General features: G+C 39.9%; 1 protein-coding gene across 15 annotated transcripts in view; it reads right to left on the bottom strand.

Moving 5' to 3' along the window:
* The window catches only part of RGS7 (regulator of G protein signaling 7), a 373292-nt gene that overhangs the window by 65869 nt on the left and 291217 nt on the right, over positions 1-16206 (bottom strand). For 14 of the 15 annotated variants that reach the window (XM_084979240.1, XM_084979237.1, XM_084979235.1 and 11 more), the window contains 3 exons: positions 1469-1533; positions 574-650; positions 396-477 (listed from right to left, as the gene is read on the bottom strand). In XM_084979240.1, coding sequence (XP_084835366.1) covers positions 396-477; positions 574-650; positions 1469-1533 — 224 coding nt within the window. Of the gene's footprint in view, positions 1-219; positions 478-573; positions 651-1468; positions 1534-16206 lie in introns of all 15 variants that reach the window. The other variant, XM_084979242.1, reaches the window with a different exon arrangement.

A 16206-nucleotide genomic window follows, 5' to 3' on the forward strand; every position in this document is an offset into this window, starting at 1 on the left:
GAAATCTTTTTTTTTTTTTTTTTTTTTTTGTCTTTTCTTGGGCCGCTCCTGCGGCATATGGAGGTTCCCAGGCGAGGGGTCGAATCGGAGCTGTAGCTGCCGGCCTACTCCAGAGCCACAGCAATGCGGGATCCAAGCTGTGTCTGTGACCTACACCACAGCTCATGGCAATGCCGGATCCTTAACCCACTGAGCAAGGCCAGGGATCGAACCTGCAACCTCATGGTTCCTAGTCGGATTTGTTAACCACTGAGCCACGACGGGAACTCCGAAAGTGCAAATCTTGTTATAAATAATTCACCAAGTTTTAGGAGAAGTGAAGGAGTTACTCCATCGTTCTGGCACTTTCCACGGGCTGAGATGAGGAATTCAGCCTGCGCTGCTGGCTCACTTACCACCGGCCTGTGGACGTCCCAGAATGCTCTCTCTTGACTATCGAGGATCTTTCTTTCAATCTTGTCTCTCTTCTTGTCCACTCTGTCAACATCGTAACAATGAATAATAAGTAGTGTTAACTAAGGGGCCTCTCTGGACAGAAGGCCACGACTTGAACAAATCTTCCAAAAGACTCACTTCGCTTGTGCCTCTGCTTGCATAAAAATGAACTCCCACTTCCGGGCAAATGCCCTCTGCAGCCTGGCCAAGCTCTCCTGAAAAATACACCAGGGCGAAGACAACATTCTGGAGCTCATTTACTACTCTCTTCTAGCTTATCTACCATGTATGCTTACTGAGAAAACAAATGCATCATTTCTAAAGGAGTAAGTGATAAGTCATGCTCACTCTACGCGGCTGACATATTACCAGTCAGAGAGGTCAGAGGAAAACCCATTGCAAATATGAATATTAGAGACTACAACTAAAAATCCAAAATGCTGTAATTACCTTATATTAAACAACTGCTCAAGACAAACCACTGTATTTTTCTGTGCCCACTTTACTAAGGAGCAGGAAAGCAATACAGTTCTACTACTGATTTCATCGGTCTATCCAGTTCTAGACAGTAATTGGAACCCCCCCGCCCCCTCCTACTCACTTGTAGACAACGCTCCAAATTCAGAAAATCGAAATACAGCCATCATCTGAACACATTACAGGAGATTAAGTTAATCTGCTGATGGTGACCCATCGAAAGGTTTTGCAGAAACCATTTTCCCAGTTTGGATACTATAATTCTCTAAGTTTGGATATTTTCATTATATATAGTATATATAACATGTTTGCATTTAACTCAATTTCAGCAAATAAGATATGCTCCCCTTCTACTCTGAGTTCGTGTATTTCACCATCCTCAATGGAATGATGAGAGGAGGCAAACGAGTTGAGGGTATATTCATTCACTATGCTGCCCCACTCTGGAAATCTGATCCCTAAAATCCATGAACGTAGGAAGCTAAGAGTGCCCAGAAACTGGCCCTATTCCTGCTCATTTTATACCCCTCTTTGCCAGGAAGTCCTTGGTACTTACAGCTTCATAGTCAGCTAGCTCCAGCCTTGCCTTGTTTTGCATTGTTCTCTTACAGAGGTAAACCGCTGAAAGGAAAAAAAAAAAAAAAAAAAATCAATCATTTCTCACCTGCTTATTCACACTGAGGCCCTCGAAATAAAAACAGAGCATTATAAACCAAGAAATATTAGTCTCTGCCATTTTCCCCCAAGTTGTAGTTTTCTATTTTTATCTTTCAAAATTGGTAACATTAGTACTGAAATTCAACCAAAGCAGTACATTTTAAAGAGGTGTGATAAGAAAATAGATTTTTTTTTTTCTTCTTCATGTTTGGGAAGTTTCAGTGATAATTTCTTCAAATACATTTTCAACTCTCTTTTCTCTCTTCTCCTTCTGGAACCCCTATAATGTGAATGTTGATACAATTGATGTTCTCCCACAGATCTTTTAAACCAGTCTAATTTTTAAATTTGTTTTTCTTTTTGCTGTTCTTATTAGGAGATGTCCATCATTCTATCTTCTAGATTACTTTTTTTTTTCTTTTTGCTATTTCTTTGGGCCGCTTCCACGGCATATGGAGGTTCCCAGGCTAGGGGTCTAATCAGAGCTGTAGCCGCTGGAGCAACGCGGGATCCGAGCCGCATCTGCAACCTACACCACAGCTCACGGCAACGCCGGATCGTTAACCCACTGAGCAAGGGCAGGGACCGAACCCGCAACCTCATGGTTCCTAGTCGGATTTGTTAACCACTGCGCCACGACGGGAACTCCAGAAAATAGATATATTTTAGAATTTGGTAGTCACTTCCTTTATTTTATCAAATAGTTGTCACAATGTTAGCTCCTCAAAATATAAAGGGAAACATCAAAACCTTTTACGTAAGTTATCAAATGAACTTAAAAACCCAGATGTACAAAAAACACCGTTTTGAAAAAAGCAGCGCCTGAAGAGGGAATCACTGCTGGCACTTCAATTTCCGTCTTCTACCATCAACTGAAGACCCTATGAATGTAAACTGAAGGCTGCTTGGCCTCTTCTTCGCCTCATTCCCCAAGGGCCAATAATCAATCAATCACTTTGTCACCAGGACAGGTGTGAGACTTGACCTCATCAGGGCACAGCTACCCTTTACTGCCGTTTTCCTTGGACTTGATCTCCTCCAACGCCAGGAAGGGCAATATGGGGAGCAGATTTACAGAATGAATGACAGACAAAGAGAGGATGGCAGCACTGCCATCCAGCGGTCACATTTCTTCAGTCATATCAGGCATATTAGTGACTCTTACGATAATATCAGGACTTTCAGAGCTCTCAGCTAAATTCCAACTTCCAGAATATTTTTGTCACTTTTCCGTAATGGATGATGTTTGAGTCTCATAAAATTCAAGATAAATGGTATTTATTCTAGATGTGAATAAACCCACCAGATACAGACTGTTGAATATTTTACTTTATTTAAGGCTAGCCCTGAGGGATGCCTTAGATCACACTAAGCTGTACCATCCTGTTTTTGATAATGACTTTCAGCCGAGATCAGTGAGGAACTAACTTACACCAAAAATCTGAGGCCACTGAAAACACTGAAGCTATTTATCCAATTTCTTTTTTTTCCTTTTTTTTTTTTTCTTTTTAGAGCTGCACCCGCATCATATGGAGGTTCCCAGGCTAGGGATGGAATTGGAGCTACAGCTGCCAGCTGACACCATAGCCACAGCAACGTGGGATCTGAGCCATATCTTCGACCTATACCACAGCTCACAGCAACACCAGATCCTTAACTCACTGAGTGAGGCCAGGGATCGAACCTGCATCCTCATGGATACTAGTCAGATTCCTTTCTGTTGAGCCACGATGGGAACTCCAGGAAACATATTTATAACTTCATCAGGTAAACGGACAAGTAAAGCAGGAGCAGGGTGATTTTTTTAGGTCAAGGCTCACTAAGAATTTATGCATCCTTTGTTATAGGTAAATGCAGCTTTTGTTGGAGTTCCTGTCGTGGCTCAGTGGTTAATGAATCATGAGGAACCATGAGGTTGCGGGTTGGATCCCTGGCCTTGCTCAGTGGGTTAAGGATCCGGCCTTGCCATGAGCTGTGGTGTAGGTTGCAGACGCGGCTCGGATCCCACGTTGCTGTGGCTCTGGCATAGGCTGGTGGTATAGCTCCGATAAGACCCCTAGCCTGGGAACCTCCATATGCCGTGGGAGCGGCCCAAGAAATGGCAAAAAGACAAAAAAAAAAAAATGCAATTTTCTTTAATTGTCTAGGAAACAAAATGAAGGCACAGACAGGCAGTGCCAGGTATAGAATCGTTGTTTCACATGAACTTGCTGAATGTGTGAATGATTGAATAAATGAATTAACAGCATATTTTCAGAAGGAGCTATTGAGAAGTCAAATATTTCTACTAGACTTCTTGGTAAAGAGAAAGAGAAAAGATGAAGGCTGGGTTAGCAGAGTAGGGAACACTCTGAATACTGTTGAAAGCAGAGCAAATACGGTCATGGCAGCAACGGCTCCATCCTCACCGATCCAGTCTGCCCATGGTACCGTGTGTTGGCAGGAGCAAAGGATACTTTCATTCTTTATCGGCCCAGAGTATGAAGCAATGGGCAGGATGTGGATGAAGAAAGAGGATCCAGCAGACGAAAAAGGGTTTCAATTCTACGAAATTTCCCAATTTATCAAAGATTGAAAACTGAGAGTAGTTAGGCATAGTCAAAACTATGGCTCAGGCCAAAAGTTTCTGAATTGACCCCTAATTCTTTAGGTACCCAATGTGCATTGATATATGATGCTATATATGGACCTAGCCCCAGGTACAAAGTATGACTAGTTTTGAATAAACGCTTGAGGTTTTTTTTTTTTTTTTTTTTTAACACTGCTAAAATATTGAAAGCAACCATGATAAAAGTCATTTCTGATGTTCTATTTAAGATGCTTTCCATTATCAGGGGCTTAACTTCAATTTCAAGTTTAAATATATCTCTTTGCAGTAGTTTTCTGGGAGACCATAATGAGATAATTTTGAGGACTTAGAGGGTCAAGAAACAAGGAGGTTCCTAAGCTCTGCCACTAAGTGGAAGAAAGTCTAGAAGCCCTGAAGTGCTACTCTGCTTAAAATAGCTGTGTGGTAAAAGCATAGAACTTGGCCTCAATACAGCTTAGAGTATAGCTGGGAAAGCCAAAGTTTCTGGATCCCATGTCTACCGAGTAGAAAGGGAAATCTGGCACCAGTTTTTCCATCTAATTACATACAGCTCGATAAGGTTAAGCAAACACTGAGGTTCATGACCCAAGTGTTCAGAGTTGCATCACAGAAGTCGGTGAGAAAATCGCTGTGATCCTAATATCTACACATGGACAGGACATGGATATAATTCAGACGGACTGGAAATCAATTGCCAAAGAAATATCTGAAAACTACCCAGCTTACAACCAAAGTAACACAAATGAAACGCATGTGGTCACCATGCAACTCCTCTTTTCCTTTTAAAATTTACTTTGTGTTATCACAGTAAAAACTCAAGCAACTTCCAATCTTCTTTGTTACTCTTGGGCAATAATTCAGGGTCCTAGTTTATGAATAAGAAAGTCCATCCAAACGACAGTCAAGGTAAACATGCGGCTTGGTTCAAGGTCTTAAAGTCTTCCTGATTCCCTTAGCTTAGTGGGTGAAAGATGTGTGAGTGGCTTCTTTCTTCACCTTGTTCTGTGCCCCTCCTCCAAGCGTGGCTGAGCAAGGCTTGCAGTGTTCTGGGGTTGGAGTATAGGAAGAAATGAGAGGCGAGGTGAGCACTGACATTCTCACCTGACTGGGACAAGCACGATGACGTAGCATTGCCTGGCTCTGGCCTTGGCAGAGGTCTGCAGTTTGTTGTTATTTCTCATGGTACTTAATTTTTTTTTTTTTTTTTTTTTTAGAGCAGGAATGGCATATGGAAGTTCCCAGGCTAGCGGTCGAATCAGAGTCACAGCCACAGCCACACAAGATCCAAGGGGCATCTGCGACCTACACCACAGCTCATGGCAACCCTGGGTCCTTAACCCACTGATGGAGACCAGGGATCGAACCTACATCCTCATGGATGCTAGTTGGGTTTGTGTTCACTGAGCCACCGCAGGTACGTCTGGGGATGCTTGAGAAGAACCCTGTCCCCTGAGAGATCTGTGGTTCTCTCTCACTTGCAGAGCCTTGTGGGGGCTGACAAATATCATAGACCTTGGGCTGTACCTCCGGCTTCTCTTTGCAATGCTCTTTGCACCCCAGGCTGCCTTCTAAGGCAGGACTTTCGTACGTGGTTTACAAACACGCACGTACACTCTGACCTGACAGCAGGCTCCAGAACAGAGCCGCTTCCCTTTCATGCCCCGTCTATAGCTAGAGAGCCTATCTCTTGCCCTTGTAGTTTTGAGGCCTGGAAGTTCACAGTCCAGTGTGTCCCCAGGGGTAGGGGACGCCTGTCAAGCACTCTCAGAAGCCCCTTGAAATCTCCGTCTCTGGGCTCGAGTGGAGGCACTTCCCGCCTACTCCTGCTTGAGCTGGTGGAGAGTCAGGACTCCCAACATCTAACAGCCACAAAATCAGCCTCGAGCCAAAGTCTTAGCCTTAAATAACCTCCACGTGAATCGATGGCAACGACTGTGACACTCTGTGTCTGTGTACACAGCACTTTTATATCTGGTCTTGATACACCTCACACTTCAGCTGTGTTCCCTCTTAACACCTGTTGTAAAAACCGCTAAACTCATCAAAACAGCAAAGATGTTGCAGAGTGAGAATAAACTATCCAGGCAACGGAAGAGTGAAATAGCACAGATGGTGAGCCTGTACACAGGGAAAGTCTTCTTGGAAAGGGTTATGACAATGATGAATAAAACCTTAAAACATTCACGCCATTGTTCTAGAACTTGCTCTTTTGAGAGTAGAACCCAAGGAAATAATACAAGAGCCACAGAGACCTAAGCATCCGTGATGTGGAAAACTGGAACCTAATGAGGAACGGGCAAAGACATCATGGATTTTGCTCAATGAGATATCACATTGTCATTCAAAATGTTGTGTGTACAAACTGTTTTACTTCAAAGTTAAAATAACTTAAACCGTAAAATCTTCAATCACTTGTTGTAGAAGCACAGACAATGCAGAAAAAATATTAACGTAAAAATTATTATAATCCCACTGTTACTATTTTGATGTATATTCTGGGTTTTCTCCATCTATATTCATCCACTAATATACACATGAATTGTATATTTACATAAAAATCTATCTGCATATATTTACTTTTAGAACATTTTTTTCTTAAATATTGTATTGTGGCTAATTTTTCACATCAATAAGTACTGTTCCATATATTTAAAAAAATCATTTCCTGACAATCGGTGTTGAGATGTACTATCATTTACTTAAATGATCCCTTACTGTTATGTTAGGCAGTTGGGTTATACCCACAGTTTTGCTATTATATGCTAATCTTTCTGCAAACATATATACATATGTGTATACATGCATGTGGCCTTATATTTTAGAAATTGCTAAAAAAAAAAAAAAAAGAAGAAGACGGAGTTTCCATCATGGCTCATCAGAAAGGAATCTGAGGAGTTCTTGTCATGGCACAGTGGAAACGAATCCAACCAGTATCCATGAAGTTGCTGGTTCGATCCCTGGCCTCGCTCAGTGGGTTGAGGATCCAGTGTTGCCATGAGCTGTGGTGTAGGTCACAGATGCAGCTCGGATCTGGCGTTGCTGTGGCTTTGGTGTAGGCTGGCAGCTATAGCTCCAATTAGACCCCTAGCCTTGGAACCTCTATATGCCATGGGTGCAGCCCTAAAAAGCAAAAAAAAAAAAAAAAAAAAAAGAAAAAAAAGAAATGAATCTGACTAGTATCCATGAGGACACAGCTTCGATTCCTGGCCTCGCTCAGTGGGTTAAGGATCTGGCATTGCAGTGAGCTGTGTGTGGTGTAGGTCGCAGACAAGGCTCGGATCCTGCGTTGCTGTGGCTGTGGTGCAGGGGGGCAGTTACAGCTCCAATTTGACCCCTAGCCTGGGAACCTCCATATGCTGCGGGTGCGGCCCTAAGAAGACAAAAAAATGTACAGCAAAGGAAACCATAAACAAAATGAAGAGACAACCTACGGCATGGGAGAAAATATTTGCAAACAAAGCAACCAATTAGGGATTAATTTACAAAATACACAAGCATTTCATATAACTTAATAACAAAAACCAAACAACTCAATCAAAAAATGGGAAGATTTAAATAGACATTTCCCCGTAGAAGACATACTGATGGCCAATAGGCACATGAAAATATGCTCGACATTGCTAATTATCAGAGAAATTCAAATCAAAACTACAATGAGGTATCGCCTCACTCTGGTCAGAATGGCCATCATCAAAATGTCTAGAAATCATAAAAGCTGGGAATGGTGTGTAGAAAGTTTGTGGGAATGTAAATTGGTACAGTCTGTACAAAGAACAGCATGGAGGTCCTTAAAAAACTAAAAATAGAGTTACCATATATGATCCTGCCATCCTACTCCTGAGCATATATCCAGAGAAGACAAAAACTCTAATTCAAAAAATATATGCATTCCAATGTCCATAGCAACATGATTTGCAATAGTCAAGACATGGAAGCTACCTAAGTATCCATCATCAGATGAATAAATAAAGAAAATGTGGTATATTTAAATAATGGAATATTACTCAGCCATAAAAAGGAATGAAATGATGCTATTTTCAGCAACATGGATGGACCCAGAGATTATCACATTAAGTGAAGTAAGTCAGGTAGAGAAAGACAAATACATTATGAAACCACTTACAGGAGGAATTTTTTAGAAATGACACAAATGAACTTATTTACAAAACAGAGACAGACATAGAAAATGTTATGGTTATCAAAGGGGAAAGGGAAGGAGGGATAAATTAGGAGTTTGGGGTTAACATATACACACTTCTATACATAAAATAGATAAACAACTAGGACCTACTCTATAGCACAGAAAGCTATACTTACTATTACCTAATAACCTATAAGCGTAAAGAATCTGAAAAAAAAGTGTGCACAACTGAATCATTTTGCTGTACACCTAAAATTAACACATTTTAAATAAACCACACTTCAATTAAAAAACAAGTATCAGGGAGTTCCTGTTGTGGCACAGTGGTTAACGAATCCGACTAGGAACCATGAGGTTGCGGGTTCAGTCCCTGCCCTTGCTCAGTGGGTTAACGATCCGGCGTTGCCGTGAGCTGTGGTGTAGGTTGCAGACGCGGCTCGGATCCCGCGTTGCTGTGGCTCTGGCGTAGGCCAGTGGCTACAGCTCCGATTCGACCCCTAGCCTGGGAACCACCATATGCCGCGGGAGCAGCCCAAGAAATAGCAAGAACAACAACAACAACAATAATAACAACAACAACAACAAAAAAGACAAAAAAAAACCAATTATCAAAATAATAAAAGGATACCAATGAATTTATTTACAAAACAGAAATAGATTCACTGACATAAAAAAACGTTATGAGGTATCACCTCACTCTGGTCAGAATGACCATCATCAAAAAGTCTAGAAATAATAAAAGCTGGAGAGGGTGTGTGGAAAAAGTCTGTGGGAATGTAAATTGGTACAGTCACTATAAAGAACAGAATGGAGGTGAGTTCAATGTTAATCAAAACTATAAATGAAACAAGATATCTTTCAGTAGAAACGCACATGAAACAAGGGTATGTGTCAATCAATTTGCAAAAATGTTCTGACCAGAAGCTTATAGGAACCTAACCCTGCATGTCCCCTAGGAGCAACAGGTCAATATACACTAATTTGATACATGCAGAAACTTTATAGAACATAACTACTGTGAATAACAAGATATGACTGTATGTATTTATATCTTACTTCCTCTTGAAGAGGAATGATTAAAATTGTTATTTTGCTAATCAGTGACTCCTGTCTTTTCATTCATATGTAGCATTAAATCTATTTTGCTTGTAGTATTTAGTTGATTTTTAAAACCAATACTGTATTTTAAAAATATAGCATAAGAAGAAATGCCATAATATAACTTTCATCATGATATTTTTGAACAACAATTTCAACTAAAATACTAACTTTCAAGTAAATTTTCCATAATACTGGGTCAAGGGTTTATGATTTCTCTTTCTCTTATTTAAATTTAATAAGCAATGAAATTGGTTCTGAGAATCAGCACCTTTTCTAAGAGTACCTCAACAAATCATCCAGTAGAAATACAATGAGTCATAGAAGATTCCAAAAGGCTGTGTTACTTTTAAATGAATTACTAAACTGTGTTCATTAAATCTAATCCAGATTTTAATCCAAAATGGTCATAAATATAATTTTGAATATTGGAACTTGATTCCTCCTCACTTCGCTTTCTCGGTTTCTCAGATGAGAAAAGAGAGAAATAGGCAGAATATTATAAAATAATAATTTAACCTGAAGGAACCTATGACATCCTAAATTACTTGGTGAAAAACTCAGGGCATTAGACTCATACTATGCCTATTGTCTGATCCTCTCTTGTTTCCTTGATGATTCTGGTTAAAAGTTTATTATTTTTGTTTATCCTTTGAAAAAGCTTTTCTTAGTTTAATTGGACTTTCCTATTATTAAGGCTCTATTTAATTTATATTTGTAGTGATTTTAATTATTTCTTTCCTTCTAATGACATTGAGTTTTGCTTATTCTTTTTCTAGTTCCTTTATGTGTGAAGTTAGATTCTGTATTTGAGATTTCTCTTGTTTCCTGAGGGAGGACTATTAGAACTGCTTTTGGATCCATAGATTTTTATTTCCATTTTTACTTGACTCCAAATATTTTTTAAATTTCCTTTGATTTCTTCAGTGACCCATTTGTCATTTAGTAGCATATTGTTTAATCTCCATGTTTGTGTACTTTTGGGGTTTTTTTTCTTGTAGTTGATTTCTGGTCTCATACAATTGTGGTCAGAAAATATTTCAATCTTCTTAAATTTATTTACCCCTGCTTTCTTTTCAATTCTATTTGCATGGAATGCCTTTTTCTATCCCTTCACTTTCAGTCTGTGTGTGTCTTTAGAACTGAAGTGAGTTTCTAGTAGGAAGCATATATATGGATCTTGTTTTGTATTCATTCAGTCACTGTGTGTTTTGATTGGAGTGCTTAGTTCATTAAAAGGAATTATTAATAGTTCTGTACTTAACTGCCATTTTGTTGTTTTGCAGTTCTTTTTCTTCTTTTGCTTTCTTTCATTGTTATTTGATGATTATCTTTACAATACATTTAGATTCCTTTTCATTTGCGTGTGTGTATCTATTATAGGACTTTAGTTTGTGGTTACCATGAGGTGTATATATAACAACCTATATAAATATGTTATTTTAGGTTGATGATCTATAATGTTCCAGTGTATTCTAACAACCCTGTATCTTGACTCCCCTCTCAATGTTTAATGCTTTCAACATTACATTTTATATATTTATATTTTGTAACCATTAATAACTTACTGTAGATATAAATGATTCTAACATATAGCTTTATAAATGCTTGATAAACTACTTTTACTGTATTTTGCTTTTACCAGTAAGATTTTCCTTTCCATAATTTTAATATTTTTTGTTTTAGCCTTTGCTTTCTGCTAAGAGAAGTCCCTTTAACATTTCTTGCAGAGCCAGTTCAGTGGTATTGAAACCTTTTGGCTTTTGCTTGTCTGTAGAACCCTTTATCTTGCCTTCAAATCTGAATGATAAACTTGCCAGATAAATATTCTTTATTGTAGGTTTTTTCCATCCATCACTTTGAGTATAAGTAATCACTATGCTTTGGGCCTCACAAATCAACTAAAACACAGCATCAATATCTTCTCTATAAGCAAGTGTTCATGCTTTAATATGTGTTCTTTAAACAATCGTAGGAAATTCAAAGTTTCTGCAGAAAAGTCAGCTGATGGTCTTATTGGATTTCCCTTGTACACAACTAGTTTCTTGATTTTTTGTGGTTCCATGATTCTCTCTTTAATTTTTACCATTTTAATTATAATCTGTCTTGATATGGACCTCTTTGGGTTCGTATTGTCTGGGACTCTCTTTGCATCCAGGACTTGTATCTCTGTTTCCTCCCCAGGCTAGGGAAGTTGTCAGCTATTATTTCTTCAAACGAGTTCTCTGCTCATTTCTCTCTCTTATTCTCCTTCTAGAACCCCTATAATGTGAATTTTTATTAAGCTTTATGTGGTCTCAGAGGTCTCCTAAATTATCCTCATTTTCAAAAACTCTCTTTTCTGTTCACCTTAAGTGATGTCCACTAGTCTTGCAGTTTGCTGATCATTCCTCTGTATCATCTAATTTACTGTTGATTCCTTCTAGTGTGTTTTTCATATCAGTTATTTTATTCTTCAGCTTTGTTGGGTTCTTTATGTTTTCTAACTTATTGCTGATGTTTTCACTGTGTTCATCCCTCCTTCTCCCAACTTCACTGAGCATCTTTATGATAACTACCTTGAACTCTTTATCAAGTGGATTGCTTATCTCCACTTTGTTTAGCTCCCCCCCTTCCCGAGGTTTTCTGTTCTTTCATTTAGGAGAAAGTCCTTCATCTTCTCATTTTTCCTGAAACTGTTTATTTCTTTGTATTAATTAGGTCGGTGACATTGTCCTGTCTTTGAGAAGTGATCTTACATAAGTGATATTCTTTATCTCCCAGCAGCACACTCCCTTCTGGCCACCAGACCTATATGTGATAGGGTTTCCCCCTATGTGGGCTGCATGGGCCCTTCTTATGTGGCAGGGCCAACTCTTGTCATGCTGGTAGGTTGGCTTCCAGGCTCTGCCTCAAAGTGGTGACTGCTGGGGCTCCAGCATGGGAGTCCAGGTCCTGGTATGGCTAGCTGCAACATCAAAGGGGCCTGGGGCTGGTGCCAGCTTGCTAGTGGGTAATCACTGGCACCTACAGGCTAAAGGAGGACTACAAAATTGCACCAATGTCAAGATGGCTCCCACTAGCTTTTATGTCCATAGTGGGAGTCCCATCTGCCTCCTACCTCTCCAGGGTCAGCAAGCGGGTTTGACCCAGGCTCCTTTCAAATCACTGCCTTTGTGATTTTGCACATACCCTTCAAAATCAGAGTCTCTGTTTCCTACAGCCTTCCAGCTCTCCCATACACAAGCCCTGCTGACCTTCAAAACCAGATGTTCTGAGGTATGTTTTTCCCATGCAATTCCCCGGGCTGGGGAACCAAGCGAGGGGCTTGGACCCCTCACACCTTGGGAGGAAGTTCTACAATTGTGATTATCCTCAGGTAAGTTGATCACCTACCTGCAGTTGTACACCTTGACTATACTGTGTCTCTGCCCCTCCTACCCATCTCATTGTGGTTCTTTCTTTACATTTTAGTTGTGGAGTATTTCTAGTAGTCCTCAAATCATTTGCATAATTGTAAATAATTGTAATTTTGGTGTACCCATGAGAGGAGTGAATGCAGGAATCCTGACCACAGTGCCTCAACAGCTGTGATTTTGGACAAGTGACTTACCCTCCATGAGACACCAATTGCTCACCTGTTTAATGAGAAAAAAAAATCTGATAAATCCATTCCACGGGACTGAATTTAGTATTATAGGAAATGGAATATCTGTTAACTACAAATGGAAAGTAAAGAATGTACGAATTAGACATACTGTCTTTAAATTCACTGGGGAAGTTTCTACTTAAAAGAAAATTATAAAAAGTTATTTTACAAGTAAAATATCCTTTCTAAAGCATTGTTGGGTATGAATTTTTATATAAAGTTATTGGGGCTTTTTAGGGAGACACTACAGGGAGGGCCCTCATTTGCATTTTTAAAACATCTCATTCATTAGATGTTTTTTCCTCATAGAAGAGTTTTGCATAACTGACATATTATTGTTGTCTGCCATTTTATTTCCACTTTGGTTTAACCTCTAAAATTAATTATTTAAAAAAATAATCTTGCAACCTTGTAAATCAACTATATGTCAATAAAACTTTTAAAAATGAAAAAAGGAATCAGTGCTCATTGTGGCATTTATCAGTTTCTTTTCACTGCTATTTGCATCTCATTATTTCTTCTTTAGTCTAATATATAAGATACAGACATAAGTCATTCCTTCTTTTGAGGATAAGGGAGTGATTGTGAAGAGAGTGGAGAAGAGAATTATTTTGTTAGCAAAATAATTCATACAAGAACTAAAGTAAGTTAATATACAATATTTTTCCAGAAAAGATCAAGCCTGTTAACTAGAAGCTTTGACTTTTTTTTTTTTTTTTTTTTTTTTTGTCTTTTTGTCCTTTTAGGGCCACACCTGCAGCATATGGAAGGTCCCAGGCTAGGGATCGAACTGGAGCTGTAGCTGCTGGCCTACGCCACAGCCACAGCAACTTGGGATCCAAGCCGCATCTGCAACCTACACCACAGCTCACCACAACGCTGGACCCTTAACCCACTGAGCAAGGCCAGGCATCGAACCTACAGCCTCATGGTTCCTAGTCAGATTCGTTTCTGCTGCGCTGCGACAGGAACTCCAAAGGAATTTTTTTTTTTTTTTGTCCTTTTAGGGCCGCCCTCGCTGCATACAGAGGTTCCCAGGCTAGGGGTCGAATTGGATTTGACATTTCTTAAAGCATGCTTTATTCCATTTTTTGTGTGCTCCTCTTCAATACACAGCCATACATATGTGAGGAGTGAGGATAAAATAAACATTTGCTTCTGTAGTTTTGGAGTAAATCTAATTATTTATAGTAACAACATAATGATTTTTATTGAAATATATTCTTGTCACCTGCAGTTGTATAAAAGGACTACATCTATTTTCTATCTATCTTCCTATCTCTATCTCTAAATCTCTATCACTCTCAAATTGGCCAAAGAAATTAAGCAATAGAAATTTAAATATTATAAAACTTGCTCTAAAAGTGAATACCTCATTCTGTGTTATCTGGGTAATTGAAATTGTTGCCATGGCTGTGGTGCAGGCCGGCGTCTGCAGCTCCGATTGGACCCCTAGCCTGGGAACCTCCATATGCTGCAGGTGTGGCCTAAAAAGACAAAAGACAAAAGAAAAAAAAAAAATGTCCTCTCAAGGTATTGAACCAGCCTTAGGACAGGATTTAACCTCCAAAAAGAACTCAGCAACTGCTAAGTCACTTCCTAGTGATTCCATTCCGTGAAGTCACACTCGACACATTTTAACTCCAGGGCATTTCCCCCAGTGCTTTGAACTGAACAGTCAGGCAGCCGGGCAGAGGGACTCTATAGCTGCTGCTGCTCCCCAGCTGGTAAACTATGTCTAAACCAGAAAAAAGGCTACGAAAGCTTCGCCATGCTTCCCTTTGGCTTCCCCTCCGGGAAATCAGCTTGTGGCACAGCTCTGGAACTTGATAAAGAGCAGGTGACTGGGGAGACAGTGTGTTATCACCGTTCCTTTTATTATAACAGTGGGAAGCCGGCCAAAGCTTTACAAAGAAACCAGAAAGCAACAGTAGGAGACTGGGCATGAGCTCAGAATAATATTTCTAGGCTTGAAGAAAGAAAGACTTCTTTAACAAGAATCTGACACCGCAAACTCAGCACAAAGGCATAGTCCAGGCGAGTTGCAGAAAATGGATCTTGCCAGAATTTATTCCCTAAGAATGACAGAAACAACATGGCAGAGGACATTTGGTATACATCCTTAATAGCCCGAGAAAAGTAGCAACAATTCAATAAGTTATTGAAAATCTGTTGGGGCTTTGCTAAGGAGGAATTCAGCAGTGTCCTACTTATCTAATATATATATATATTTTTTTTGCTTTTTTAGGGCTGTACCTGTGGCATGTGAAGGTTCCCAGGCTAGGGGTCTAATTGGAGCTGTAGCTGCCTGCCCACACCACAGCCACAGCAATGCCAGATCCGAGCTGCGTCTGCAACCTACACCGCAGCTCACGGCAATGCCGGATTCTCAACCCACTGAGTGAGGCCAGGGATCGAACCTGCAACCTCATGGTGACTAGTCTGATGTGTTTCTGCTGCACCACGATGGGAACTCCTATATATCTAACTTTCTAGTGTGTTCTAAACTTGGGCCTTAATGTATGGCCTTAGCTTGGTGTGTCCTGCTACTCTCTAGAATTCAGCTGTCTCATCTTTCAAATGCTTGAACTGGACAATCTCTCAGGTTCTCTCCAGCTCTGACTTCCCATCACTGGGGAAGGTCATGGTTTAACACCAACGCTGACATCTGTAGGCAGGGAAGAGTTGTAGCTATGAGATTGCCATGCCAGCAGAAAACTCAGAACCTAGGTAGGTGGTCAAGTTTACTCTCCTGCTTCACTTTCCCCAGGATCTCATGAAGGTCTTTGTCTAGAGTGATTTGAAACAATTTAATCTCCTTTCTGTTAAGAGAATGTAGAAACAAAATAATAAAGTCCCCCCCATCCCTTCCTTGCTCAATGAAAAGAGGAAATCAGAAATGCAAATTTCCCTTTAACAGATTTTAATTAAAGGAAAAGAAAATTTGGAGCACATCCCTTGGACCTGGAAGTAGCCTTGTTTCAATTCTTTCCAATAAAAAGTTTCCGTTGCCCAACCAGAGAGTCCCAGATGTAGAATATTTATCACCCGCACAATGAAGATTCCTGTCTCTTACTTCCCAGGTTGAGGACATTTCGAAGACCCAAATCTGAGTGAACAACAGTTTGCTTCCTCCCTCTGCAGTCACTCTACATTAAAACAAAGGAAACATAATGCCTT

The sequence above is a fragment of the Sus scrofa genome, chromosome 10 (assembly GCF_054392235.1).
Source record: "Sus scrofa isolate SSC_HxYL_T2T_F1_AM1 chromosome 10, Sscrofa_HxYL_maternal_Yorkshire_Landrace_v2.0, whole genome shotgun sequence".
In the NCBI taxonomy this organism is placed as follows: domain Eukaryota; kingdom Metazoa; phylum Chordata; class Mammalia; order Artiodactyla; family Suidae; genus Sus; species Sus scrofa.